Consider the following 26,169-nt stretch of genomic DNA (forward strand, 5'->3'; position numbering starts at 1 on the left):
TCGTATTCTCAGAATCAGTGCGACTATAGAGATTGTAGATTGTACCAGTGTTGGGATCAAGTCACTACCTTCGAGTCACGAGTCATTTCGAGTCATTGCACATTTTGACTCGAGTCAAGTCAAGTCAATCGGTTTTCGAAGGTGACTCGAGTCAAGTCGAGTCAAGTCAAGTCAAGTCACGAGTCAAGTCACAATTCAAGTCAAGTTGCCTTTTCGAAGTATGAGGCATGCTTGCGTCATTGCAATTTGCTAGCTATCTGAAATACAATTTGAGTGGCCATTGATTCTGAGCCGATGAACGAATATAGAGTTAAATATACAGTTATGCACGCAAGATAATATAAAATACATTGCCGATTTATAAATTGACATAATACAATTCGAGCCTGCTCCAATCGTTGACGACTACATAAACTATATTCGAATTAAATTTCAATATAACAAGAGGTTTGGTTAAGGTAAGAACAGAGAACAGAAATAGACATTTTGTTATTAAATTACTTTCCCAGTTTACGACAACGTAAACTGCAAGCTTCGATCACTTCATTTGCGGCCAATTTATTTGTGAGAGAACAATGGAGGCTCAGTAAAACGCATGATCATTGAATGATTGGTCGCTCTCACGGGTTACACAAGCGTTTCGCGAACAATCCGACCATATGCAAGATGGAGTGATTTTTATCGATACCGATTACTTGATGACTTGAAATTGACTCGTGGATTTTGCTCCGAGTCACGAGTCAATCCCCATTTCTGATACGCCGAGTCAAGTCAAGTAAAGTCATTTTAGCAAAGTGACTCGAGTCAAGTCAAGTCATACGAAAAAGGTGACTCGAGTCAAGTCATGACTCGAGTCATCCCAACACTGGATTGTACAATCTCTATAGTGCGACCATAGCAATTTACAACGTAGCTACGTTGTAAATTGCTATGGTGCGACAGTAGCTCTCGATTCAGACGAGTTTCATTCAATTTCACCCCTCGGGTCGCAAGGTATAACACCACCAAATATGCTGCTTTTAGATTGCTCAGCAATAAGTGTAACTGCTTGCCGGACTGCAACGACGGGACTTGCGTATACATCCGTAGGTTAGTAATCTATAATCTGTTTAGTGCTGCGCATTGTATATTGTGTATGGAGCGGATGAAATTATTAAGTCAGCGATTACTATGTATCATTATTTTATGCACCAGGAAGTTGAAATCCTGTTCTGATCCGCCAGTCCGGCAAAAATGATGATGATGTGATCCATTCCTTTTCCATGTAAACTCGTACCATAGGCTATGCTCGTACTCTTTCATTATAGATAACTAACCTCCGTAGGTTAGTTAGTTAGCTATACTTTCATATCCGGTTAGAATCCAGAATCCGATCCAATGTTTTGTTTACTCATGCTCATGCTCGCACACTGGCGGGACCTTTTCATAGAGATTCGAGTCTACTCGGCGCTGTAGCTGTTCCTGTTAGTATGAGCGTTGAGCAGGCATGACGCTCCTGTGTATGTCCTCCACCAAGATCTGGGTTTTTCGAGCATCACCTGGGTTTCTGGGTCTTTGTCTTTGAAATCTGAGTTTTATCAACATCATGTTCGTCAGGTCAATTTTACGCTCGATTAGTAAGATCATAATGTCGTAAAATGCACGTACTTCACTCTTCAGTTCGCCAGTTTTCGGTGGATTTGGTGAGTCTTGAGTGACTTTTCTCGCGTGACAGAGCCGACTTTGCGGAATGACAAGTAAAATTGCTGAATTCAAATGACTATACTAAGTCAGTGACAAGTCAGATTTAAATTTTTCAAATTTCAGGAGATTTGAAAAGGTAGTTGTGTCAACATCGGAAGTCTAGTTTTGTGCCTGTGCCAGAGTGGAATTGGTGGCAAACGTCACACGCAACTTTCCATTTAATTCCTTAATTATTCTATGGAAGAAACCCTTCTGTCACGCGCAACTTATTGCCGAAAACAACCACTAATTCCAGTCAGCCGGTTTGGAATGGCCCTATGGCATTGTGAATTTGACGTAATACCTAATACGCTGACGCTGAGTATACTTTTTATGGATCCTGTTATGTGAAAAATATAAGTCATTATGTACAGATATATGATGGTTCAAGTTACATGATGAGTATAATTATGATATATAATCGGCGAAGCATCTTGAAAAATGCTTTTAAGGCTACTGGAGTTACATCTCAGAGATTGATTGGCGGGGTCAGCAAGGTGTGATTGAAAGCAGAGAGATTTGGAGACCCCATGCATGTGTCCACACTGACACATAGATAAATCCACATTTGATGCATTGGTAATGCCATTGCAATATTGTTTCGGTGGATTACCCGCGTTTTGAGCGGTGTGTTTACCAGGGATATCTAGACTAGTCTAGATATCCCTGGTGTTTACCAACCCTCGATCCACTATATCATTTAATGGTGGAACTATAGCAGAACTTGACGTTGATGCTACGGCTTTGAGATTGCAAGAACTTGACACGGCCTGGATGCGATGTGAGGAAGACAATATTCAACTGTAAACGCGGATGTCTGAATTGGGTTCATGGTTTCGCTTTCGAAATCACCATTATTTACAGGAAAATCTTCGTATACAACGTATAGGCCTACAACTTCAATATATAATTGGTCATATTGAAATAAACCCAAATATTTTTAGCTGACGCTCATCAGGTGATACGGTCACAATTATTCACGTGAAAAGCTTCTTGGAGGTACACAATTTCAATATACAAGAATATTCATATTGAAATAAAACCGAATATTCTCTGCTGACGCTCGTCAGGTGATACGATCGTTGATGTACTTAATTTTCTTTTCAATTCTCTACTAGTCGATAACAATTACCCTGACGAGTGTCAGCCAAGAATATTCGGGTTCATTTCAATATGAATATCCTTGTCAATTGGAAGTAGCCTATTTCATTTTAAAAATCTCAGTTCATGAAAATATACAGGATAATATAGGCATTTTTTAATTTTCTCAAAGTTGCTGGATGAAATCGTGGTGGCTGGATCCGGCCCACTGGCGGCCCAAGGCCTGTGTTTTTGACACCCTTGCTCTGCAATGTATTTAGTTGATATCCTTCGTAGAGGCCTTGAGTATCTGGGGCTGATCAATAAATCAAGAAAATTAGTGTTCCTTGGGATTTATAATGTTGGAAAAACCTCACTACTCCACATGTTGAAGGATGATGAAATGATAATCACCGAACCTACATTGCATCCAACTGTACGAGAGATGAAAATTGGAAATATATTGTTCACCACGTATGATACTGGTAGTCATAATCACGCAAGAAAACTATGGGCGGGTTATTTTCTGGAAGTTGATGGGATTGTATTTGTTATTGACGCCTCGGCTATGGAATACATGGATGAAGCCAAAATGGAACTTGACCGTGTGCTGACAAATGAGGTAGCTGCTCATTTGCCTGTTCTTGTTCTTGGGAATAAAACTGACTGACGGGATGCAGTGAGTGAACCTCAACTCTTCGAACTTTTACAGTTACGCACAACTGGTAAAGTTCAAGTCCCGCGGGATAGCCTCGACGGCGCAAGACCGCTCGAACTATTCATGTGCTCTGTTCTTAAGAAGGAAGGCTACCAGGAAGGGCTCCAGTGGCTGATTCAGTATATGAATTGAATGGGTTAAGGCACTGCGCTGTACAGTGTACTGCTGTAATATACTGTTCTCCCATTGAGATTCCACAGGATTGTATTTCTATGTCAGATTCCCATATTTGGTGATGCGCAATACGGTTGTTCAGTAGGAACTTTTTTTAAAAATCTTAATGGCTATTCGATAAAATTGTTACTTTGTCCAAAATAAGACTGCGCACCAATTCCAACGCCAGGCGCGTCGCGTAGCCAGGGGAGTCCGGGGGTCGCGAAACCCTGTCGTTTTGAAATGAGGACCATGCTGACGCTGACATTCGATAAGTCGTATTATCTGTGTTGCGCGCGGCCAATTAGCAAGATTCGTCTGTGCAGAACTGCACAATGTGCACATTGCCCAATGTAACGCGACGCGATCTCCCGCTGGGATAATTGCAAAATTTAGTCATTGATTGCCACGCGACCGGCAATCGTCGCTGGCCTGATTTATCGCATCTACAACAAGCCTAGTTCCGCTGACTTGGAGAATCGCATCCGCAAGAGGCAGTTAGGCACGGTACGCACTATTCCATCGCTGCCCTTCATTATCGCATCTGCATTGGCCTGGTAGGTGGTGCGCACGATATCATTGCTGGTCTACACCAGTGGTTCTCAACCATTTTCACCTCGCGGCCCGGTAAAATTTCAAAAAATATTTGGCGGACCGGTGGACCTTCTAAAATTGAAATAAACCCGAATGTAAAGCATGAAACCTTTTTTGTTAGCATTGTACTAGAGCAGGGGGGGTCAACCTTATTGCTATTCGCGGCCGCAGTTACATTACTTTTATGTAGCCTACGGCTGCATACCTGGGCATATCCGACATCCGTAATGAAATAACTGGACTCCAAATACTCATGTTAACCGTCCACCATGCAGAGGCCATGTATCTTTCCTTTGAGCTCCGGACTAATCTAGTTTTTCATATCGACTTTCTATACGTGCCGAAATCGCGAGTGATCAAGTTATAAAATGACTGGGCTCGGCTTTGGTCTCGCGCGAAATTCCTTTCAGCTTCACGAATGCATTTCGTCTAGTATTAGCAGTTCTACATATTACTATCCGTTTTCAACCCGTGTAATCAGATTTTCAACCCGTGTAATCAGATTCAACAGTAGAGTTGATGGAGGGAGTGTTTTCAAAAATGTAAGGCAAACTATAAATGATGATGCATCTTCCGGTAGGCCAATTGCTATTACAGTCACTTTTTTGCTGTTATTACTTGACCTCCCATCAGGATTGTCGGTCTAAGTGGAGATATATTGAAATCGCCCAAACGCAACAGAAACAAATTTCTTTCGTCAGGAGCACACGACTCCAAGTTGTTAGTTTTTATGGCGCGAACCATTCTCCGCTGATGTTTACATATGTACTGGGGGGCTCAGATTGCAAAGGGCGCTAAGATATTAAAATCGAAAAATGAAATCGCATTTAATCGCGGGTTTAATCGGGAGTCAATTCGTAAATTTAATTTTCTTGTCGACGGCCGCACAAATTTTCTGCTAGGCCGATGGTTGGCCACCCCTGTACTAGAAAGTGACATTTCGAGGGTGTTGTTCGTAATTAAATATGTTCATGATGGTATTCCTGTGATTTCACGGTAGTGTGTTTGCTGAGTCAGGTAAAATTGCTATGCCGAGAGTAAATAACTGTCTTTCGCGCTGAAGGCCCTAGTTTAACCGACCCCGCAAACTCGAATAATAGCCTACTCTTATTTTCGACAATATCAAGAGAAGAAGCGTTTCGTAGTCGGACCAGGCACCTTGTTGTGCTACGTTACTCATTCCAGCAGACGCACTACTTCCAGCAGACGTACTAAGAATACAATGCACCTCACGCAAACACCTGGCAACATCGATACCTAGTTATACACAAAATGAATGAATCGAAAACGAATGATCGTGCAAACTAAGCGGTTTAACGAGTCCGCTCGTATATGTCGTCACCAGCGACCTTGAACTTCAATCCAAATCGATCATGTTTCGAGGCCTTATGATACCGTGCGAAGTTCTGAATCAGTTTCAAATTTAATCAGTGGAAAAGCCTTTAACATATTGCATCTTGAAATGAAGGTATAAAATTTTAATTTACCTCGCGGACCGGCAGAAAAGTCGTCGCGGACCGGCGGTTGAGAACCACTGGTCTACACAATCTCATCTGCAATAGGCCTGGTACGGAAGATATCAGCGCGTCTTGGGCCTAGCATGCTTTGGCTCCTTTCTCCCGATGGCTTGGAGACAATGCCGTCAAGTGTATGCTGATTAGCGATTGTGATCAACTATTGACATCTCGAAACTAAATGACATCGAATATCCGCAAACATGTGCGACGCGTGCCTACATGCGTATTTGATCTACGCTAATACTTAAATATAACTTGCAGTGATGGCTTTTGGGGTGGGCGAGGTGGGCGGCCGCCCGGGGCCCCCCCTATTTGGATTTTGCGCTTTTTTCAAGAAGAATGACGAATAAACATGGAAATCCGTGCACCAAGCAAGAATATGATTCTGTACAGATGTGTCAATCATCATCAAATCACTGCATTTGTTAGAAAAGTTCCGTATCCCGATAATGATCACGTCTCTGCATGCGGTAGAATAACTTAGTTTTTATATAGTCTATCCTCGCACTAGTTGCACACAGGCAAAATAGACATGGCCGAATCCAGCACCTGGGCAAACCTTTGCGGTGGTTAAAGATAGATAGTAATAACCGGTGCGAAAGGGGGGTCTGGGGGGCGGAGGCCCCCAGAAGTTACGCATAGATACTAATAGGGGGCCCCCCCGGTAAGTTTTGCCCAGGCCCCCCCCCCCGTTCGTAGGGCCACCACTGAATATAAGCATCAGAAGATGTGTGTCAAGGCCCGCGATATAAAAGAGAGAAGGTTTGAACCACCTTAAATCGGTGTCACTATATAACAGAACCTATAAAAACTAGGACATTTTGACTAGCGCAAATTGTCTCCGAGGCTACGTGATGTGCGTTGATAAGCGCGCGTATTTAATTGTTCACGAGATATCAGGGACTCGCTAATTGACAGCACTTCCGGACTCGTCGGCAAGCTTATCATACGTGTGAGCTCGTCAACACGAGGAGATTGTATAACCGTCATTTACGCATTTCCTGAACCCTAATGAATTAATGCTCTATAATAGTAAATTCGAAAAAAAATCGAAACCCCCCTTTAATTCCCCCCCCCCCCCCACCACCCCCATATTTTTCGGCTGGCTACGCGCCTTTCCAACGTGTAGGAGCGACGTATTGGAGATGAAGATCTCGATTGATGCACGGTTGTAACCAAGTCACAAGGTCCCGAGTCGCAAGTCAATTTAATAGTTTGACTAGAGTCATTTATAATTCACCATCGCGTCAAGTCTGAGTCCAAATCCAGGTTCAAAGATCAGAGTCCGAGTCACAATGTTGAAACCCGCGTCCAAGTCCCTGTGTCCACTTTTCATTCAATCAATCCTGTTCAAATCATTGTACCAAACTCTATTTGGGTGATATTGAATGCCTCGCATTTTTTCCTCACTTCATAGTTTCTGTCCCTACTTCACAAACACTTCATAGATGAAAAACCAATTCTGTGCTTGCTAACACGTCCGAATTTCTCGTCATCACATTAAGCTGACTATTGACTAGACGAAGCAGCCTAGTCTGGCTTTGTAGTTTCTTGATGATATAGTTCGACACTGCTGTTTCACGGATCTAAAACTCTCTTTTTGTTTATTTGTAAACCACAAACTTGATTTCTAATATTTGGTTTCTCTTGAAAGAAATGCGACTTTGCTGCTTGCTAGACTCTATTATTCCGTCGACGACCTTCATTTTGAGTTCATTATGTTTCAAATCTTTTCAAGTTTTACATATAACTGGCCCTGAGCAGACATGTCACAATTCTGCGAAATACGTTCCACATTTCCATCATAATTTTGTGTTACGAGTCCATGGTCGTGACTTGATGTGCTTACATTTTCCAAGTTCGATATAAAATTGAAATACTGTCAACTCCGCTTAATTCAGACACTTTGGTTCCGCTCACTTTTGGCCGTATTAAGCTGGAAATCTGTTCTTCGTTGCATGGTCATGCGTGAAGGCAAACAGCGCAATAAAAATACTCTACTGCTCTGCTGCGTAATAGATGGATTGCAGCTGCGCTATACTGCGGTAATTGGCACTAATTGTACAAAACGAACACGAGTTATACCTTCAGGTTAACTGTATTGTACAATATTTCAACATTCAATACAACATCCATTGTAACAGAATAATTATTAAACTCGAAGACTTTTCGGGTGCCTCTTTTCAACAGTAAACAATTCATCAAATACTGTGTAACACTCGTATATAGGCTTACTATATTTTGAGATCCGGAGAAGAGACACGTTTTACAAATCGCAATACTTGAATAATCGGACGAGAAAACAGGTAATTTGGATTGGAAATACTTTTGTGTTGACTAAAATAAGGTTATTTTTTCAAACCGACTCTCAGAAGTCCCGCGCCAATATCATTTTTTAGTCATCCTCGCTATCACTGACGCCAAAATCCAGGTTTCGCGTCGTTGATTGCGTTTTTTTTAGTTGTGCCTGTGCAATCGCCTGGCTATCAACGCTGACGAATTGCGAAAAAAGGAGTACATTGGGCGTCTACGGATGACATTTTCGGTTTTTGAGAAAGGAAGACACATGGTCAATTGGTCATATAGTGAAGATATTGCTTATTGATATTCCCACAAACGCACCGAACTTTCCCGGAAACATCATTGCTTGTTCTTCGTTACTTCAGTGATCAATTTCATTTACCGTGTGTGAACATTCTGTTCTACAATATGGACTCAATGGTACCTAAGCTACCGTGAAGCTTACACGGCGTCGTATGACTGCGTTGTCCATTGTTACTGCAATGAATATATTATTCAATTTTAGATTTTTGATATCCAATGTTTTTTCTCTACTAGTTGCTGATGATTACCATTGACTAGTTTCAGCCGAAAATATTCCGGTTTATTTCAATATGAACTATAGTCGTACGGTACCATTAAAAGTTGAGTTGTACCGCATGCTATTTGTGTGCATTTGAATAATTGTCCACCGTATCGGATGTGCGGTCAATCTCCTCATGTCGAATTTGGCAATTTTATCAGGAAATGCTCTCGTTCTCACTGGATTGATCGCTTGGATTGCCTCCTTTGATGTGTCGCCATGCAGATTGACAAGCTCATATGTCTTGAATTGATCTGTGCTTTGAGCCTGTTGACTATATTAGCTTTGGCGGCTTACTAATTTGAAATAGATTGTCTCTGATTCCGCCAAGAGTAGGTCAAATTGCATAAAGATGTCAGGCTATTCGTACGAGAAAGTGGTCGAGGCCGCGGACTTTTTGAAAAGCAAGTTTACCGGATCGGTGAAAATCGGAATTATTTGCGGCACAGGACTGAGTGCGCTCGGAGACGATGTGGAAGATAAGGTGGTCGTTCCTTACACACAGATTCCGCATTTTCCAGAGTCCACAGGTAACTGTCTCACGGAATTGTTAGTAGGCCTAATACGCCCCTCACACATTTACCAGTCCCCTGTCTTATTTTCATCATATGTATGTAAATAGTCCTTCCGGTGCACAATTAAACGCTACTTCGTTTGAATTATACCTATCGTTTCGACCATTAGAACGGGGATCATAAAGTTACCCCATCTGGGAGAGATATAATCGTCTGATTAAAAACTTGATCGTGACAGCCTACATCGCTGGATTAAAAATCTTGCTAGACGACTCGGGATAATCCGAAAACTTAATCCAACTTCATGCGCCTTGGTTAACAGTTTTATCCATGCGTTAGCATACTACGGGATCAGCATAGGTTAATTAAGAATTTCAGAACCCCACAAGCCTGCGATAAAATAAAAAGTTAGGAAGGTGTGAAAGCGACTTGAATGAGTCTTTGAGATCCGACACCCACCACATATAAGTTGAGCGCGCCGAAGGCGCTCAAAAGTGTGTCCACGGTGTTGAGCTGCGAAAAGAAAATACACTATTCATTTTAAGGCGCAGTATATGATTTCAGTAGTGGATCCATTTGGAATTCTTGTGGTCAAATATATTTAAATGGAATTTGGTTAGGTAAGAATCCCAATACTTTACGACTAGATCTCTTCCCCGTAGGTCGTCATTGGCGGGATTGCCCCTACCCACGACAACGACGACTTCAAAAATATCGAAATCAACCCCACCTGAACGAATATCTCCCTTTACTCGACTAAGAAACAGAAACTACCCGCGTACCGCTAATGCTACGCGTACGACAGGTTGGCAACCACTGGCCTAGGCGATGTTAATAAGAGACAGGCACAGGGGATGGACAGAAATGGGAAAACATAAATCTAGTGATTAATGTGAATGACGCTTGTGTCGATATGTCAGATCGAGGTCCGGTTTGTTTTGTGGTATTCATGGCGTTTGTCATTTACACCAGGCCGATATTCTTCATCATTTTCCGTAACTGCCGACTTATAGCACGGCCCACCTCTAGGCTTTTTGAAAGACACCGCTTACGCGGAGGTCCGGTAATCTTGTTAGTAGTATTTATTGAGCTAACCGCGCTAAGCCCATCGTTATTTTCAGCTCCCAGCCACAAAGGTCAGCTTGTTTTCGGCAATCTTGGCGGCAAGTCGGTGATCTGCATGCAAGGAAGGTTCCATCCGTACGAAGGGTATGAAGCTTGGCAGGTTGCTAAATAGTTTGAAAGCGTGAATATAGTCACTTGATGTGTAGTGTGTCGTCTTAGGTTGCTTTCCCGATTCGCGTTATGAAACTGCTCGGAGTGGAGACGATGGTGATCACGAACGCGGCTGGAGGTCTGAACAGGTCTTACAATGTCGGAGATTTCATGATGGTGAAAGATCACGTCAGTTTGCCGAGTCTGATCGGATATAATCCGTTGTGGGGACCAAATGATGAAAGGTGGGGATTTTAAGATTTTGAAGATGGATTTCGACTTGGACTAAAATTTGTGATATCATGTCTTAATCAAAATCTGGTTTTTGACATGGATTTATACGTGACACGGAATTCGTGTTTTTTAATTAAATTCTAAATCTGAAACAGGTTTTGGGTGTAAAATATGAAATCCGCTCATCTCTGATATATTGATGCAGGTCGACTTGTTTTATAGTCGTGAATTTGCTATATTGATTTATTGTGTTGTTATTTTGCAAGTAGGCAAATCTACTTGAAGTTCTTATGCCAGAGGTGGTCAGTCACGAAGTACTTCAAGTAGATTTTTCCTATTCGCGCTACTTCCTTAAGTGGTTTAGGCAAAACTAGGTCTGAAATACTTACTTTTTTACTTGTAAATAACTACTCCTAGTTGTACTCAAGTAGAAATTTACAGCTTTGCTTCTACTACCTAATACAGCCTGTGTCTGTGCCTCAGGTTCGGACCTCGTTTCATCCCTGTCTCAAACGCGTACTGCCGGGACCTTCGCGCTCTTATGAGAGAGGTTGCTGACTCGGTGGGTTACAAAGAGAGACTGAGAGAAGGAATCTACTGCAATGTCGCGGGTCCCTCGTTCGAAACCATCTGGGAAATGAAGATTATGCTGCAGTTGGGATGCGACGCTGTTGGTAAGATTTTCGGAAAGCCACAACCAGCCAGACTTGGACAACTCGATCATTCTAGATTTCTAATTTAACTAATCAGAGCAAAATGTCGGTAATCTAATTTGGGAAAGCTGAAAATTCTCGAGTTGTCCAAGTCTTACCTAAATCCAAGAGACGAGCGTGAAATCCGGTCTTGTATATTAGATTAATTAAACCCTAACCTTTTTGTTCAAATTTCACTGACAACCCCATAAATATGATCATAAATACGCTGCTTACAAAATTTTGCCCAATTCTAACCTGTAGAAGGGAAGTTAGAAATTTTTTTTAATTATTCAAATGTACTTTCGAATTTTACTATCAGCGCCGTGAAATTGCTAAGTTGTCTCACAAATGATGTATAACAAATACGGCTCGATTTCAACCAGTAGAAGCGAAATTATTTGAGTACAAAATTTTGATTTGAATAAAATAGTATTCATTGTATGAAATTCTTCAGTAAACATTTATAGAACTACCCACCGGAAATGGTATTATTGCAAATCCAAGATTTTGAACACCGATAACTTCGCTTCTACTGGTTGAAATTGAGTTAAATATGTTATGCATCGTTTTATCAACTACATATTGGAAAATGGCTGAGGTATGTTTGAAATCGTCAGAAAAAATAAAAACGGATCAGAAATGGTATGTGTAAATCCACTTTCAAAATAATCCTAAATCAAGATCCCCTCATTTGAAATCAAAACCCATGATTTTGTTCCTGTAGGCATGAGCACGGTCCAAGAAATGATCGCGGTCGCGCACTGCGGCATGAAAGCATGCGTGGTATCCCTCATCACCGATTACTGCGTCATCGATTACGATACAGACGACAAGGTCGATGGAGACGAAGTGATCGCGGTCGGGCAAGAACGAGCGGCCGATATGAGGAAGTTAATCACGGCTTTTGTCAAGAGGCTGCCAGTTTGATGCCTGCTACTGCTTTTGAAATGTCTTGTGTAATATGGCTGCTTTGAGCTTTTGTCCACGACTCTGACATCATGAAATGGGCGCGACTTCTTGACATGAGTTTAGTTCAGTGTAACAGGCTTCAGGTACAAACAGCTGGGATTTCAAAATTCGTAGATAGAACTACTCACTTTTCAAAACTGGATAATAGAACTACTAACTTTTGGAAATTCAGAACTAGAGCATTACGATATAACGAAATGATAGTAGGGTTCCGAAAGGGCTTGGAGTAGTCTTGTAATCAGCATACAACCTGAACCTGGATATAAAACAAGGATATCATAAAAGGCAGCGGCGAAAATGAATGCGGTGGGCGAGGTAATCTTGAGGGCTGACTGGTATCGATTCAGTAGAAATTGCTATTGTTTCGACTTGAATGTGGTCACTGGTCGTTCTCGGAGACTTTTCGTGTAGGCTACCTTGTTATAACGGGCGTAAGCTCAGAAATCATATGAATGAGTTGTGTGTATTGACCTCCATGGAGCACCTGTTGGGAACCATTGTATGACAGACGGACATGATATTTCTGATGTCTTAAGTATTGGGGAATCTTTTGTCGCGCCAATTTAGGTTTCACGAAATGAGTATAGTAACAAGCTATAGTTACTGTTTTCTTCACAACACTTATGATATTTTACTTCAATTCTGTGGGAAAGTTTCTATTCCTCTAGCAGGCGAATTATCAACGGCTTCGTCCACGTGACCTTTTTCTAGCGATTAAAAATCTCGATTGAATGTCAACGAACTTTTCTTTCGACATCGAAACTCTCAAACATTTTTTGTCAGCTCAGTTGCTTCGAACTAGGACTGCCAGAGACTGTCTTTAGCGTTTGACAGCTTTTACGCCCGAAGGCTTTCATAGTTATAGTTATGATGCCAATAGTAAGGAATTGCATAACACTGATGCTTTATTTCTTGGCAGTGTTCTTCGTGTTTGTGAGATCAGGTGAGGAAACTTTGATAGCAAGACGCAAATTCACCCCTATGCGCGTGGAAACTGTTGTATCTTATCAGCAATGTGACCAAATTTGGAGAACTTGTGGTTGTGGAATTATACTTCGTGAAAGTCAAACTAATTGCGGATTGTTGAGTTTAATTACGGATTTCGTTACCATAGAAACATGAAATAACAGCGCGCCGCTGGGCTTAGTAACGCGACAGAATCCCGCTGCGTGTTGGCTTCCTGCCGACGACTTGACAAAAAGCAGATTTTCGCAACAAAGGCAATTGGGGAAAATGATTTTTCTTTGAATTTGCGTAGAATTGGGCGAGTTAGGTTTATGTTGACGCGCTTTCAGAAAGGCTTGGACTTAACTAACCGGATGTGGTCAAAGTAGTTAACAAAAGGTATATTCAAGTAGCCTAGAAGTATAGCGTACCGACACTAAAACCTATAGGCTACTCAAGTAGACCTAAGAGAAGTAAAGCTTTTCAAAACAATCTAAAATTACTTTAAATAGGAGTAGAATTGGCTGGCTTTCTACTCAAGCCGTTACACGCTCTCATATGGGCTGTCAAAAGCTGGAAACTGAGCTATGAGCTCTCAATAATAGCCTGATAATTTTACTAGACAAACTGAAAATAGGGAAAAGTGAGCAAGCAAATCACAAAATATCAGGAAGTAGAAGTAGCGGATACATTGAATTTTATTCGAATAGCCTAGGCCTATATAGTGTAGGTATAAAGGAAAGCTAGTCTAGTACTCTGAAAAAGCAGTACTTCGCCACTGACCAACTCTGCCTGTAAATTACTTATACAAAGTAAGTATTCTGTAGGCTTGCCTTAAAAACAGTAAACGGCTGAGTAGAAGCAGAAGTAGTCTGAAATCATAACCACCTGAGCAATTAGTGCAGGCACAGGAAACAACTTGAGTAGGCTACTTTGTAATTAACTATCTCATTTTGACCTCGATCATTTCCGTTGAATTTTCATCGTGTTTCCAGGTTCTCTGGCATTGTCGGGAGCCGATTGTCAAAATGGAAACTTCAGTGAAGGCTTTTGTGTTTGCGCGCCGGAATATACAGGCCGCTATTGTGACGTGACCATCAACGAGACAGCTTCAATAGTGAGTTGCTTTTATGCTATCTTGTAAATGTAAATGCTTATCACTTATATAATGAGTTATTACTTATTAATGACAATGTGTAAATTGATCTTGAATTCCGATTTTGCGAACAGAAACTTCGTCGATGATTAAAATACACGAAGGGATTGTCTAAAATATACAGCAAATAAAATAGGTCGTAAAACTATAAGGTTTCAAACTCGTGTGACCTGCCATTAGGGAGACAAACTGCTACAACTAGAGGTGCTCAAAGTAGTTATCGTTCGTAGAAGTAAAAGTAATGTTGCGAATTTATACTAAAGTAGAGGTAGCGATATGCAAGTAAGTCAAAAAGTATTCTAGGGCTAGAAATATGAAAACTGTCAAGTACAATGTGGCAGTAGTCTAAAAACTTCACCATTTGACGAAATAGTGCAACATACTTGAAGAAGAAATACTTCTGAAGTCCGAACGTAACCAACACCTTATATACAGCAAACTAAGGAGGGGGCGGCACCCGATCAACATTTACATGAGTACAGTCACTGTTGCGCCTATAATCGCTTGGTAATTAGACCTACTACTGCAGATTACAGTATAGTAACACCATTTTACTTCTCATCCAGTGTGCAATGTGCATTCCCCTCTTTACATCACCTAGGCCAGGTGGGTTGAATCTAGATCTTGTTTTCATCTAGGACCCGGAATGGTGCTTCACGTCCGCCGGAGCCGGTTTTATATCCGGATCCGGACACCATTCGGTTGGAGATTGCGAAAGTCTTAATCTGGCTCGGATAGAAGAGATCTGCCAGCCTTTCTCAATTTACGAGGTCACTGTAACGTGGAACCTCACAACGATAATGGATTCTGATGTCCCCATAGAATCGCAGTCACTGTGCGCGGTGAGTTTTTGATGTTCGATTTCGATAAATTGGACATGATCAGATTCGAAAAAAGATTTAAGACCAATGTTCCCTCTAATTTCTCTAATTTCACTCACCAACTCGCTGCGCGGTCCCTTGGACAACAGTGCGTAACGACTAAAAAAAGTCATCACTTCGGATTTTTTGTGCGCAGCTTGCTGTCATTTTCTGTGCGCAGAGAACGTGTCAGCACTGCACAATTGCGCACGTGGGCAGCTTATAGAGGGAGCATTGTTTAACAGTGATTTGAAGCTGGATTTTGAAATTTGCGGATGATTTTCCATCATTATCAGATTGGGAAACGAAATTAATCCTGGAATTTGGCGCTTCTAATTTGCTCTGAAAATATTTGGTCTGAGACAGCTCCGTGATTTTTCTGCTTCTCAGTTGCAGATAATATTCGGGGATTCCCCGTTCGTAGTGGAGGGAGTTCGGGTCCATGGAGGAAAAGTTCGATTTGCTCTGAAAACAAAAGCAGAGTTCGAGATCGCGGAAATCAAGGAAAAATTGAAAATGGGGAAAAACAAATCTGGAATCATCTCACAGATACAAGTTCAAGGTAAGTGACGGTAACGAACTTTTGCATTTTCAAAGTACTCAAGTAGGTTTTTCCTACTTTCTCTCTATAAGCTATAGCTCCAAGTGCTTCTGCTTGAACAGCCTACAAGGAACACTGCTGTGCACTTTTTATTTTTATAACCAGAAAGTGTAGTTGGGAGATGTTTGCCTCACTTTTTATGAGCAAAAATTATAAAAAGAACTACGTGAAATTGCTATTTCTAGTGTCGTGTATAAGTTTGTTACCACTTGTATACATATAGTGTCATTATGGTCATTTTAGTTAGTAGTGTTGCGATCTCGTTAAGGCGTGTAGCAATAACGGGGACGCGGGTGTGTTCCTGGGCTCGGGACCTCGCCTCTTTGCAACTGCCGACGATCACACAATACGGGGAACTGACAACACCACTAGTCTGTGCGGTTTTAATATTATATACACAATAAACTCCTAACAGCGATGCTCACGGACACAACGGAACCCAGATCATATATAAAACTCATATACGATACATGCACACTAGGGTGGAGTGAAGATGGCAAGAAGATGGCTTGACGATGGCAAGGCTGCTGCTGGTCTAGGTTCAGGCCGGTGTGTGTCTGTAGAGGGCTTGGGTGGAGTTTCGTTGCAGTTTGCTGGGCAGTGTTCATAAGGGTGGAGTGAAAATAACTTTTTTTTTTCAAATCGAAAAAGGGGTGTTCTTAAATCCCGACAGATGACCTAACACTTCAATTAAATTGGTTTTAGGGGATCGCCTCCATTTTCCAGCCTGCAACCCCCCAATTTCTGCGCGAGAGGGGGTAAAATTGCCCATCTCGACAACCACTGGTCGTAGAGTCATGATATATAGCCCAAAAGCTACCAAAACATGATGTTTCTATTTGTCTTAAAGAAAGTTTTCTCTATTGTAAACAAAAAACGACTTACAGTAAAAAAAACATTAAAATTTCGAAGCGGGTAAATGGTGGGAATAACAATGTTACAGGTTAGTACAGTGGTTCCCAACCGGTGTGCCGCGGCACACTAGTGTGCCAATTGGACTGCTCAGGTGTGCCGCGAGCACATGTATTAAACTATGTCGAAGTATAACAAAAATCTAAATTTTGAGTTTGTCATTGTTGGTTTTTCTATAGAATTTACCCGATCAAGACACTCGATGTACAATCCGATGCAGTGAACAGATATAAGGATGTCGAGGCGACCGTAGTTACTATGCATCTCAATCTAGTATCTCAATCTGGCACCCCCATTAGGTCATGGATCGGGCTTTTTTCTGGGCTCTTTATTGTAAAGACGCTCTGAGCACAGCAACGTATAGGGGTGGAGAATCTAATGAATCTGCCACGCTTCGTAACTTGCTATTGCACTGCATGAATCAAACTGGGGCCTCCGCCGTCAATGGGGGTGATACGCAGGTGTGCCCTACACATAGTAGCATTCAGGACGGGGATAACTAAACTCGGGTAATTGGACCGTGATATGGAGGTGTGGCCGAAGTGTTCACCTTTTACCTGTCACCCCCATCAGAACAGGAGGCAGAACACGGACATGACGCATGTTGATGACCTTTTCCTGTTTCTATTTGTAGTCATATTCTTGCCATGTATTCGTCATTGATGATCATTTTACACCATACCGATATTACTTATTTTGATTCCTGAGATGCCAACTTATAGCACGGCCCACTTTTTGTAAGACTTCTTTCGCAGAACGAAGGACGAGTAGGAGTCTGCATAAACCTCCAACACCCAGGAAGGCATTCTCACCATTGAGAAATGAACTCATTTGGAAGTGATGTTCACGTTTACAAATTAGAATTGCCAGCATAGCCATTCACATTGCGATTGTTAGGTAGCGTTCCAGCACTGCAGGTAAAATATCGGCTCATGGCGCCACGTTATATGTTGCAGGTGACAAATTCGAGAATTGAGAAGTAAAGGTAATCAAATTATATCAGTTACAAATTTCTCCGTCGCTGAGGTTTATTATCCCGGTTTGTTGGAACTACAATTGAACTGCGGGTGGCTGCCAGTAACACTATTGAGGTATACTATCCTAACAGTCGCTATTACACGATCTGCTGGGGAATGCGTTTGGCATCCATGTATAATACACCTCTATGCCTCTGTATATGTTAGCGGCGATCGTGATTGGACTCTTCGATGCGACGGTTTATTACATCGACAATGCGGTAGTGGACAGACTTTATTGTCAAGCCAATCTTATGAATTTATAAGCTCAGCCTGAAGTTTAAACGAGATCTCAGCTGGCCAGTTATGTGGTAAAAGAGGTAATAGCTGTTAATTCAAAACCTCACACGGAAGCGGCGATAGTTCTTCTTCCGGCCTGCAATAATTGAAAACGATTCTCATGTCAAATGATACCATTCGTAGACTATTTGTGAGATGCCCGCAGAGATAAAGATAACTCAAGCAGAGAAAAGCCTACTTGAGTGCTCCAAAAAGGTAGCAGTACTTCGTCAGTGACCATCTCTGTAAGACTATGGTTGCTGCCATACGCATTCTGGTAGTTTGCCTGTGCCGTAAGCCAAAAGAGTTCAATACCAATGTGCCAATGTGCCGCGAACTATTTGTCATTTTCAAAGTGTGCCGCGAGGTCAAAAAGGTCAATGCTGTCTGGCGAAACGACAGAGTAGCTCATGACGCAACAATGCTGTCAGGCGAAACGAGAGAGTAGCTCAAGAGAAAAAGGTTCCAAAAGCATTGTTGCGTCCCAATGCCAACCTCCATAACAATGAAAAGTTCGAGGCTGATTGTGGGGGTTCCAGGGCCGCAAGCGGAATAAAATTTATATTTTCGTAATCAGTGCAGAGTCAGCTTTCGATTGATACCCGTTTTACCAAATTTAATGCTCGGCAAGCCGGTCAAAAATGACCGTCAAATTGCCTGTAGCCAAATGGAAATTGTGACGTGATACAATTTCACTGAGCCGTGAGATTTGCTTGTGTCAACACCATATAGGACACTATGGTTCAATAATATTGTCACTTGACTATATTGCGAGCCTGCTCTATATCGCTGGGCTCAGTTTGCTTGGAATGGACTATTCGGCGCCTGGACATATCGATATCGAAAGCTTCGACCAACATGCGTCAATCATTTTGTGCCAAGGTTTCATAGTCGCCGATCTTTCTGCGAGCGCAAACGCAAAGTCGCATATGTTGAACGACACTTTGCCTCGTAATCGCGAATATAATTAGACTCAATCTGATACATTAGGCGTTCTTTCATTTCCACAAAGGGGAAACAGTATTAAAAGCAAGAAATCGAGTGACAACATGTTGCGCGAAGCGTGTAAAATTTTTTTACTTTAGATAAATCTATCGCAATAAATTATTCTGCTTAATTGTAGTGTACGAAGATCTACCCAAATGTGACTGCATGGCTCATGGATCTGCCAATAATGCGTCTGAACTGATATTCTAGTCATCACATTGCAAGTGTTGCAGCCAGACTAATCAAATTTTTGGTTGGCTTTGCAAGTTCAGAATCTGTGCAATCCATTTCTGATAATAGCACTAATTTTGGAAATTACCTCGCGGGCCTCCCCCGTGGGCCATACTGTTTTCCACCCAGGGCTTGACAAGTTTCATAAGATCGTAAGTGGCCCAATAAGCATCCGCCCGCGCACACACTCCGATTCCCTCTAATGCCTGCCGAGCCGAAAACACGCCGTCTTAATGCATTCCAGGTTGGGAGATAGCGGTGGAGTTAGCGTAGTGGTAAGTGCCTACTAAGCCGGTGGACCGGGTTCGATTCCCATCGGAGGTTCATCTGGGCTCCTACGGCGACAAAAAAGCCCAGAAAAAAGACCCGAAGAAAGAAAGCACTCACAAGAGAGAGAGAGAGAGAGAGAGTCTTTATTTTCATTCAACCGAAATACACAACAAACGGCAGTGATGGCGGTACAGAAAATATGCGTGCACAGTATTCGGTATTAGATAGGAATGATCGACAAGACCGTGAAGGCCATCTAGTCTTCCACAAGGAATGGAAAGAACTAGTAGAAAGGACCGCGGCTTCCAAAAAGAGCAACATCAAAAAGAAGTGTGACATCGGGCACTCTAGGCCGAGGTGGATGTTAGAGTAAAGGATCGCTACTGATGCGTGTCGTTCGGCATCCTCCTATCTGTTCATTGCATCGCGTTGTGTCTTATCGCATTGTAGCCTACATTGTGTGTAGCTTGTTCAGATGAAAATTATAACCCAATGATTGTTGTTGTTGGGACCAGTGGCGTAGCAGCCACTTGGCGGTTCTGGCACTAGGGCGGCAAAATGAGGCTGCACAGTGCACACTGCACAGTCGGTGAAAAGCAGCTGTGTATATAGCTGGCGTCCCGTGAGCTAAAATGTAATCAAACTGTTCTCAACCGAAAGCTAGTGTCGCGGTGATTCCGAATATGTTAACATAGCAATGGAACCATTCCAGAATAGCCGCCAAGGCCGATTGCTCCTAACAATCGGAGTGCCGCAACACGATGACCAATTGACCATGATAATGGAAATTACATCGAGCGATTATTCGGAACAATGCCGATTTTCTGACCAACATTTAAATTGTATTTCCGGAATCAGGGCAACAATAGCTTTCGATTAGGATCAGTATTGTTAACTTTGAGCGCTCGGAGGGCCTGGCCAACAATAGGATGGCTATGACCATGACCAATTATGCTGCTCTTAGTTGTCTCAGCAGGAGGCTTGTCCGGGAATTCAAGTGTGACAACTAAGTTGCCCAAATGCCCATGTATCCATAGGTTAGTGATCTATACTCTGGGTCACAATCTGTACAGCGCTCAGACCGAGATAGCTGTGAAGGTAAACCGGTCCTAGGAACTGTTTAAGTTGTTAATTATTGTCCGATTGACAGATTGACAAAAACACATTCGTTCGCTATATTTTGTCTTTAATATTTTTGGCCTTATTAACGTTGGGACAGTGAGGCTGAGACGCGTTATATTATTTGTAATAATTTTCATTGAAAAGATTGCTTGAACATGAATCTATGTCGAAATTTGCTGCGTTCTACTTAGGGGGGGGGGGCGGCATTTCAAGCGAGAGCCAGGGGCGGCCACACATGCTGCTACAACCCGCTTGTTTCTCCTCTCGGATTTTCATTTAGACCTCATTCTGTTGCCACCAGAGACCGATCCATCTTCAGACGAGGCTGAGAGGCCATTGCTGACATGGTATATTTGCTACTGAGGCCACAGTCGAAGCATGACTTGCCTCTCCTCCTTTCTCATGGAGACGTCGCCCGCTTGGGTATTCTGCAACATAATCAACCGATCTGGCGTCGTCAGCGGCATTCCCCGGCCCACTGACGGCTACCCGCCAAGCTTTTAGGAAGAGCATGAATGTTCTTTTGCCATTTTAGCGATTTTGCGCACGGCGTCGCCTACACATCTCATTGCGTCTTACTCCAAGCATATCTTGTACGGACCGTTGTACGCTTAATAGTTCAAGGAATAATCAAGCCCTATGGGCTGGGATGCCACAGTCTCACATATATTTGCTACTAAGGCAGCAGTCGAATCACGACTGTATCCTTCCATCCCACTCAAGGGGTCTGACGATCACTCAGGGTCTCCTTCCACAATCCACAGCCATATTCTAGATTAGGGGTCACCAGCGGTACTCACGTATCCCGCAGGGGCCAGATAAATCGCCAGTGAGTCTGTTCAAAAATAAAAGGATTAACAGCCATTACCAGTGACCTTTTACATGAGACTGATTTATTTAGCTGTTCTTCAGTAAATCACACTAACATGTAACTTAGTTAATCCCGCCATTAACCCACTTCAAAATTTTAGTGTTTTTTGGTTGTAACTCGTTTTGTGTTCACGGTAGAGAAAACTTTCTCCTTAAAACAGACAGAAACATCATGTTTTGGCAGCTTTTGAGCTATATATCATGACTCTACGACCAGTGGTTGTCGAGATGGGCAGTTTTACCCCATCTCGCGCAGAAATTGGGGGGTTGCCGGCTGGAAAATGGGGGCAATCCCCTAAAATCAATTATTCTTGAAGTTTTGGGTCATTTGTCGGGATTAGAGCCCCCTTTTTTGGATTTAAAAAAAGTTCTTTTCACTCCACCCCAATGCACACTGGACAGCAAACTGCAACGGAACTCCACCCAAGCCCTCTACAGACACACATCGGCCTGAACCTAGACCAGCAGTAGCTTTGTCATCTTCAAGCGAGTACGAACTATCATCGGGACAACATCCCTCCCTAGGTACTCGCGTAGCACCGTCACCGTCAGTGACTATAGGTCGTGCCCCAGCCAAGTATCCGCACAGATATTCCGACTGGTACATCCAACTCAAGCCTGCAATTACAAAGCCAACTACCTACTACTTCATGCCACTGCTGCTCCCGACTACTACTTCACGCTACCAAACATTCACTCGCATCCATCTTCAGCCACGCTCTCAGCAAGCTCGCTTACTAAACAATCTCAACACGCGGTCTTCCCCCATTTCACACGCGCAACATAATTTCTAAACGGAAAATACAGAACATTTTGGAAACCTCGGGTTTTCACAGTAGCGATGATACTCTTGCAATTCCGAAAGTATAGCCGCTGACTGACTATATACTGTAGGTATGCGGCCAACTTTACTTTTCGAAACAATTTACTCCAGTACTTTCCAGACCTTCCATTCCACTCGAAGTAGTTTCGAAATGTCTTGTTAAACATACATATTTGAAACCGAGGATAAATGCACGTCTCTACTTGATACTTGTCTATTTGAGTGGCAACCTCGACAACTCCCTTTTCGTTTTCTCAGACGGCGACGAATGTTTGAAAAAGCACGGAAACGAAGTTTGTCTTTGTACTTTACATCGTCACGACTGCTCAAGCAGATCTGAGATGTGCGAGAACGGAGGATCGTGTCTCGTAGCCACGGGAGGAGCGCTCTGCAAGTAATTCATCCCAATAATTTCATATGCTTCACTCATCCCTCGTAGGCAAAACGCCATTCTTAAACCAACCTAACCGTAACTAATGCCGGACGAGCCAAGCTCGGGGTAACAGCTAGATATTTGCTATTCTCGCGCTTATGAGAATCAACTCTGATTTGATATGAACTGAGCTTGGATTATTGCTGTATTTCTTTCCAGCTCGGAATTTTTTGCGATTTTCAAATTTCTGCGAATACAGTCATTGTAATCGCAATCTAAATAATTTGGAAAAGCTCAAAATTTTCTTGTTGTCAAACTCTATGTTCGCAAGATCAATTTTCGTTCAAATATCGAGTTTTCCCCGCACTGAAGTCATATCCGTCTCAGGTGTCCGGTAGGATTCTCCGGATCGAGATGCGAGACGCACTGGGCCTCTTATTACAACGTCATGATCGGATTGATCGCGGCTTTGCTTCTCATTCTGCTCGTATGTCCCGTGCTGATTTTCATGACTTGGGCCAGACGACGGATCTGTAGGCCGGTACCAAATGTGACAAAGAAACGGCGTGATGTCACCGTGAGTAAGCTTTTGATGTAACGATAGCATCTTATTTAAAAGTTGGGTTGAGTCATGTATTTGATATGTCTTGTCTAATATTCGACTGCATTGCACGACGAAAATGCCAAAGAATCGTGAATAGCAGACTTCAATGCATTACCGGAGGAATAGTTAGAAAAATATCGACAACCAGAGGCAGTAAAAGGGTATATTAGTAGCAATATTAAGTAGTAGAAGAGGTAATGTCGTAAATATTCAAGTACAAGTAGCGATTTTCAAGTATTTGCTTAAGCAAATAAGTGAGTATTCGAGGCCTAGTTTTGCCTTAAAAATTGAAATAAATGTAAAGTTTTCAACACTTAGCAGCACAGGGCCTACCTTCGGCACAAAATTCAAAACGTACTTGAGTACTCCGTGAAAGTAATCCGAATTCCATTTTGTCTTATTCAGAAGCAGAAAAATTTTTGCCTCTTGTTTGATGCTGATGATTTACATTCGTTTTCAGGGGATTTCCAATCCGTACGCTGACGTGATCATGGAAACTAAGGAGCGGCTGAACTCGTCTGACGAAGAAGATCGATTGTGATTCCATCGAATGAGAAAAGAATACAACGTTGCGGACTTTTCTACTGAGAAATGAAACGTTGACTGCAAACTCGCCATTCTTCAAAATTTGTCGAATATATGTCTCTGTGTTAGGCCTATTTTCGTTTGAGTCGTCATTGGTGGGTTTGCCATTTGTGCTCTTTTCTAAAGAGAAGTGAACGCTCCCCCATGACTCTAGAATGTCCTTCTTTATAATTTCGTTAGTGGCTTATTATACTTTCAACTCGACTTAGAGGCAAGACGTTGGAGGCCTATTTGTTTACCAAAAAATCCTGCAACCAGCATGAAATATGATGATGAATGACTGGTTACAACAAATAGTCGTAAAAAGCTTCTTAACAGCATTTTGTTCAGATGTGCAACAAATTGGCTATTATGTAGATTAAGCTATCGAGTGTCTCATTAAAAAGGCAATTGTTATCGCTCGTTTTGATTTCAACTATTTCACCAAAACCCGTCTTGACCAAACAAGTTGTTGGTTTTTGTACAAGAACGTCTACTTATAGTGCTTGGATGACCATGTCTTAAAATCTGTTCCTATCCAAAATACAGCGTGTCTTTCGCGAATGAATAATGCTTGCTGGCAGAAATCGTTTTTAGAGCTGACACAAAAGGTCCCGGGTGGAGAACTCTCACTCTAAGTTTAGAAGTGTTGCTCAACCCGGAAAATTGAACACGAAACGTGATCCAAAAATTGAACGCCTAGAAGTGTTGCGAAGCGTTTAAATTAAAGGTGTTTACCTAAACAGTGTTGAAGCATAGTGTCCTATATGGTGTCGACACAGCCAAATCTCACGCCTCGGTGAAATTGTATCACGTCACAATTTCCATTTGGCAACAGGCAATTTGACGGTCGTTTTTGACGGCTTGCCGAGCATTAAATTTGGTAAAACGGGTATCAATCGAAAGCTGACTCTGCACTGATTACGAAAATATAAATTTTATTCCGCTCGTGGCCCTGGAACTCCAACAATCAGCCTCGAATTTTTCATTGTTATCGAGATTGGCATTGGGACGCAACAATGCTGAACAATGCTGTCTGGCACTTTTTCTCTTAAGCTACTCTCTCGTTTCGCCAGACAGCATTGTTACGTCCCAATGCCAATCTCCATAACAATGAAAAATTCAAGGCTGATTGTGGGAGTTCCAGGGCCACGAGCGGAATAAAATTTATATTTTCGTTATGGTCAGTAGCTTTCAAACAAGATCAACATTTTTGAATTTAGGCGCGTGGGTCGTCGTCAGCTATGGGATTAGCAATTATGCTGCATGCAGATTGCTGAGCAGTAATTTCCTCCGGGCAAGCAAGCGTGAGGACAGGTGTTGCGTATCTACCCGTAGGTTAGTTATCTATACTCAAAGTGGCTGGTTGACTAGTCACCGGAACGCAGGGCTCAAAATAAAACCAGATTATATTGATTCATTAATAAATGACGCTTATAATACCCAACCTGGGTGATTAAATACATGCAAACATTCAAATTTCCAATAGCTGCTGTGACAGGGTTTCATAAATTCAAATGAGCAGTTGAAACCGTTTCCGGAATAGTCCATGAAATCCCGAACATCACAAATGATTAAAAGCAAACTCACTACAAATATCATGCAACTCGCTCAATCCTTAAAATGAATGCATTGGGATAGCAATAACAAAATATCATTTAGTATCTTAAACTTTCGTGACACGGGCATGGAATCAAATTAATTGGTTACGTCCGTTAGCGGAAAACATGATGAACACAAATCATTACAACTTATTTAAAACTGATCAAATTATGGTTTGTAAATTTCTAATTTTATTATAAACAGACAATGAATGTATCAGTATCACTACCACGATAACCAACCATAAGCATTTTTTTTACTCTTGATGAAATTGCGCCTGCTAACCAGGCATCAGAAATATTCTAGTGCTTGCAATACAAGTATTTATATCAGTTTAATGCCAATCACTTTTGTTTAAACAAAGAAATCGTTTCATTGAGTTCATACAAATTTTGCAGATTTATAGAGAAGATTTTGTTGTTATTTACCAGACTGCGGCAAAAAATGAAATCTGTAAGTCATGGCAGTGGTTCTCAAACATTTTTGGACATGCCCCCCTTATGATAGCAAAAAAATTCACACACCCCTTATTGCCGTATCATAAAATTAAAAAAAGCAACCAGAACGCTGTAACAGTCGGTGAGCTGCCGAACTCAATGCGCCAATTAACAGACGGTGAGTTGCCGAGCTCAGGCACCATGTAACAGTGAGCTGTGTTACCGAACTCAATGGCATCAAG

The 26,169-nt window shown here is 42.1% G+C and overlaps 4 protein-coding genes and 1 pseudogene across 6 annotated transcripts in view; 4 read left to right on the forward strand and 1 right to left on the reverse strand.

Annotated features, from left to right (window-relative positions):
• LOC145440675 (uncharacterized) overlaps positions 1–26,169 on the reverse strand; it is a 74,526-nt gene that overhangs the window by 42,692 nt on the left and 5,665 nt on the right. The window lies entirely within an intron of this gene.
• The window catches only part of LOC145440664 (uncharacterized), a 198,402-nt gene that overhangs the window by 24,556 nt on the left and 147,677 nt on the right, over positions 1–26,169 (forward strand). The gene's annotated exons all lie outside the window — the stretch shown is intronic.
• Positions 1,323–8,983, forward strand: LOC145440701 (uncharacterized; annotated as a pseudogene).
• LOC145440693 (purine nucleoside phosphorylase-like) lies at positions 8,996–12,327 on the forward strand. Its single transcript, XM_080318423.1, has 5 exons — positions 8,996–9,177; positions 10,284–10,387; positions 10,447–10,622; positions 11,095–11,285; positions 12,031–12,327. Exons 1-5 carry the CDS (start codon positions 9,000–9,002, stop codon positions 12,231–12,233), a joined length of 852 nt encoding a protein of 283 aa, XP_080174549.1. The 5' UTR covers positions 8,996–8,999; the 3' UTR covers positions 12,234–12,327.
• On the forward strand, positions 13,066–24,305 carry LOC145440687 (uncharacterized). Its single transcript, XM_080318414.1, has 7 exons — positions 13,066–13,218; positions 14,216–14,337; positions 15,015–15,218; positions 15,627–15,798; positions 22,606–22,741; positions 23,108–23,297; positions 23,785–24,305. Exons 1-7 carry the CDS (start codon positions 13,143–13,145, stop codon positions 23,863–23,865), a joined length of 981 nt encoding a protein of 326 aa, XP_080174540.1. The 5' UTR covers positions 13,066–13,142; the 3' UTR covers positions 23,866–24,305.

The sequence above is a fragment of the Botryllus schlosseri genome, chromosome 6, assembly GCF_051294905.1.
Source record: "Botryllus schlosseri isolate E-star chromosome 6, Bs_hap1, whole genome shotgun sequence".
NCBI classification, from domain to species: Eukaryota; Metazoa; Chordata; class Ascidiacea; order Stolidobranchia; family Styelidae; genus Botryllus; species Botryllus schlosseri.

Coding starts and splice junctions, on each gene's coding strand:
- LOC145440687 (XM_080318414.1), top strand. CDS start 13,143: ATGATGCCAATAGTAAGGAATTGCATAACACTGATGCTTTATTTCTTG. Junction 15,799..22,605: donor CTCACAGATACAAGTTCAAG/GTAAGTGACGGT, acceptor TCGTTTTCTCAG/ACGGCGACGAATGTTTGAAA. Junction 23,298..23,784: donor AGAAACGGCGTGATGTCACC/GTGAGTAAGCTT, acceptor ATTCGTTTTCAG/GGGATTTCCAATCCGTACGC.
- LOC145440693 (XM_080318423.1), top strand. CDS start 9,000: ATGTCAGGCTATTCGTACGAGAAAGTGGTCGAGGCCGCGGACTTTTTG. Junction 9,178..10,283: donor GCATTTTCCAGAGTCCACAG/GTAACTGTCTCA, acceptor CGTTATTTTCAG/CTCCCAGCCACAAAGGTCAG. Junction 10,623..11,094: donor TGGGGACCAAATGATGAAAG/GTGGGGATTTTA, acceptor TCTGTGCCTCAG/GTTCGGACCTCGTTTCATCC.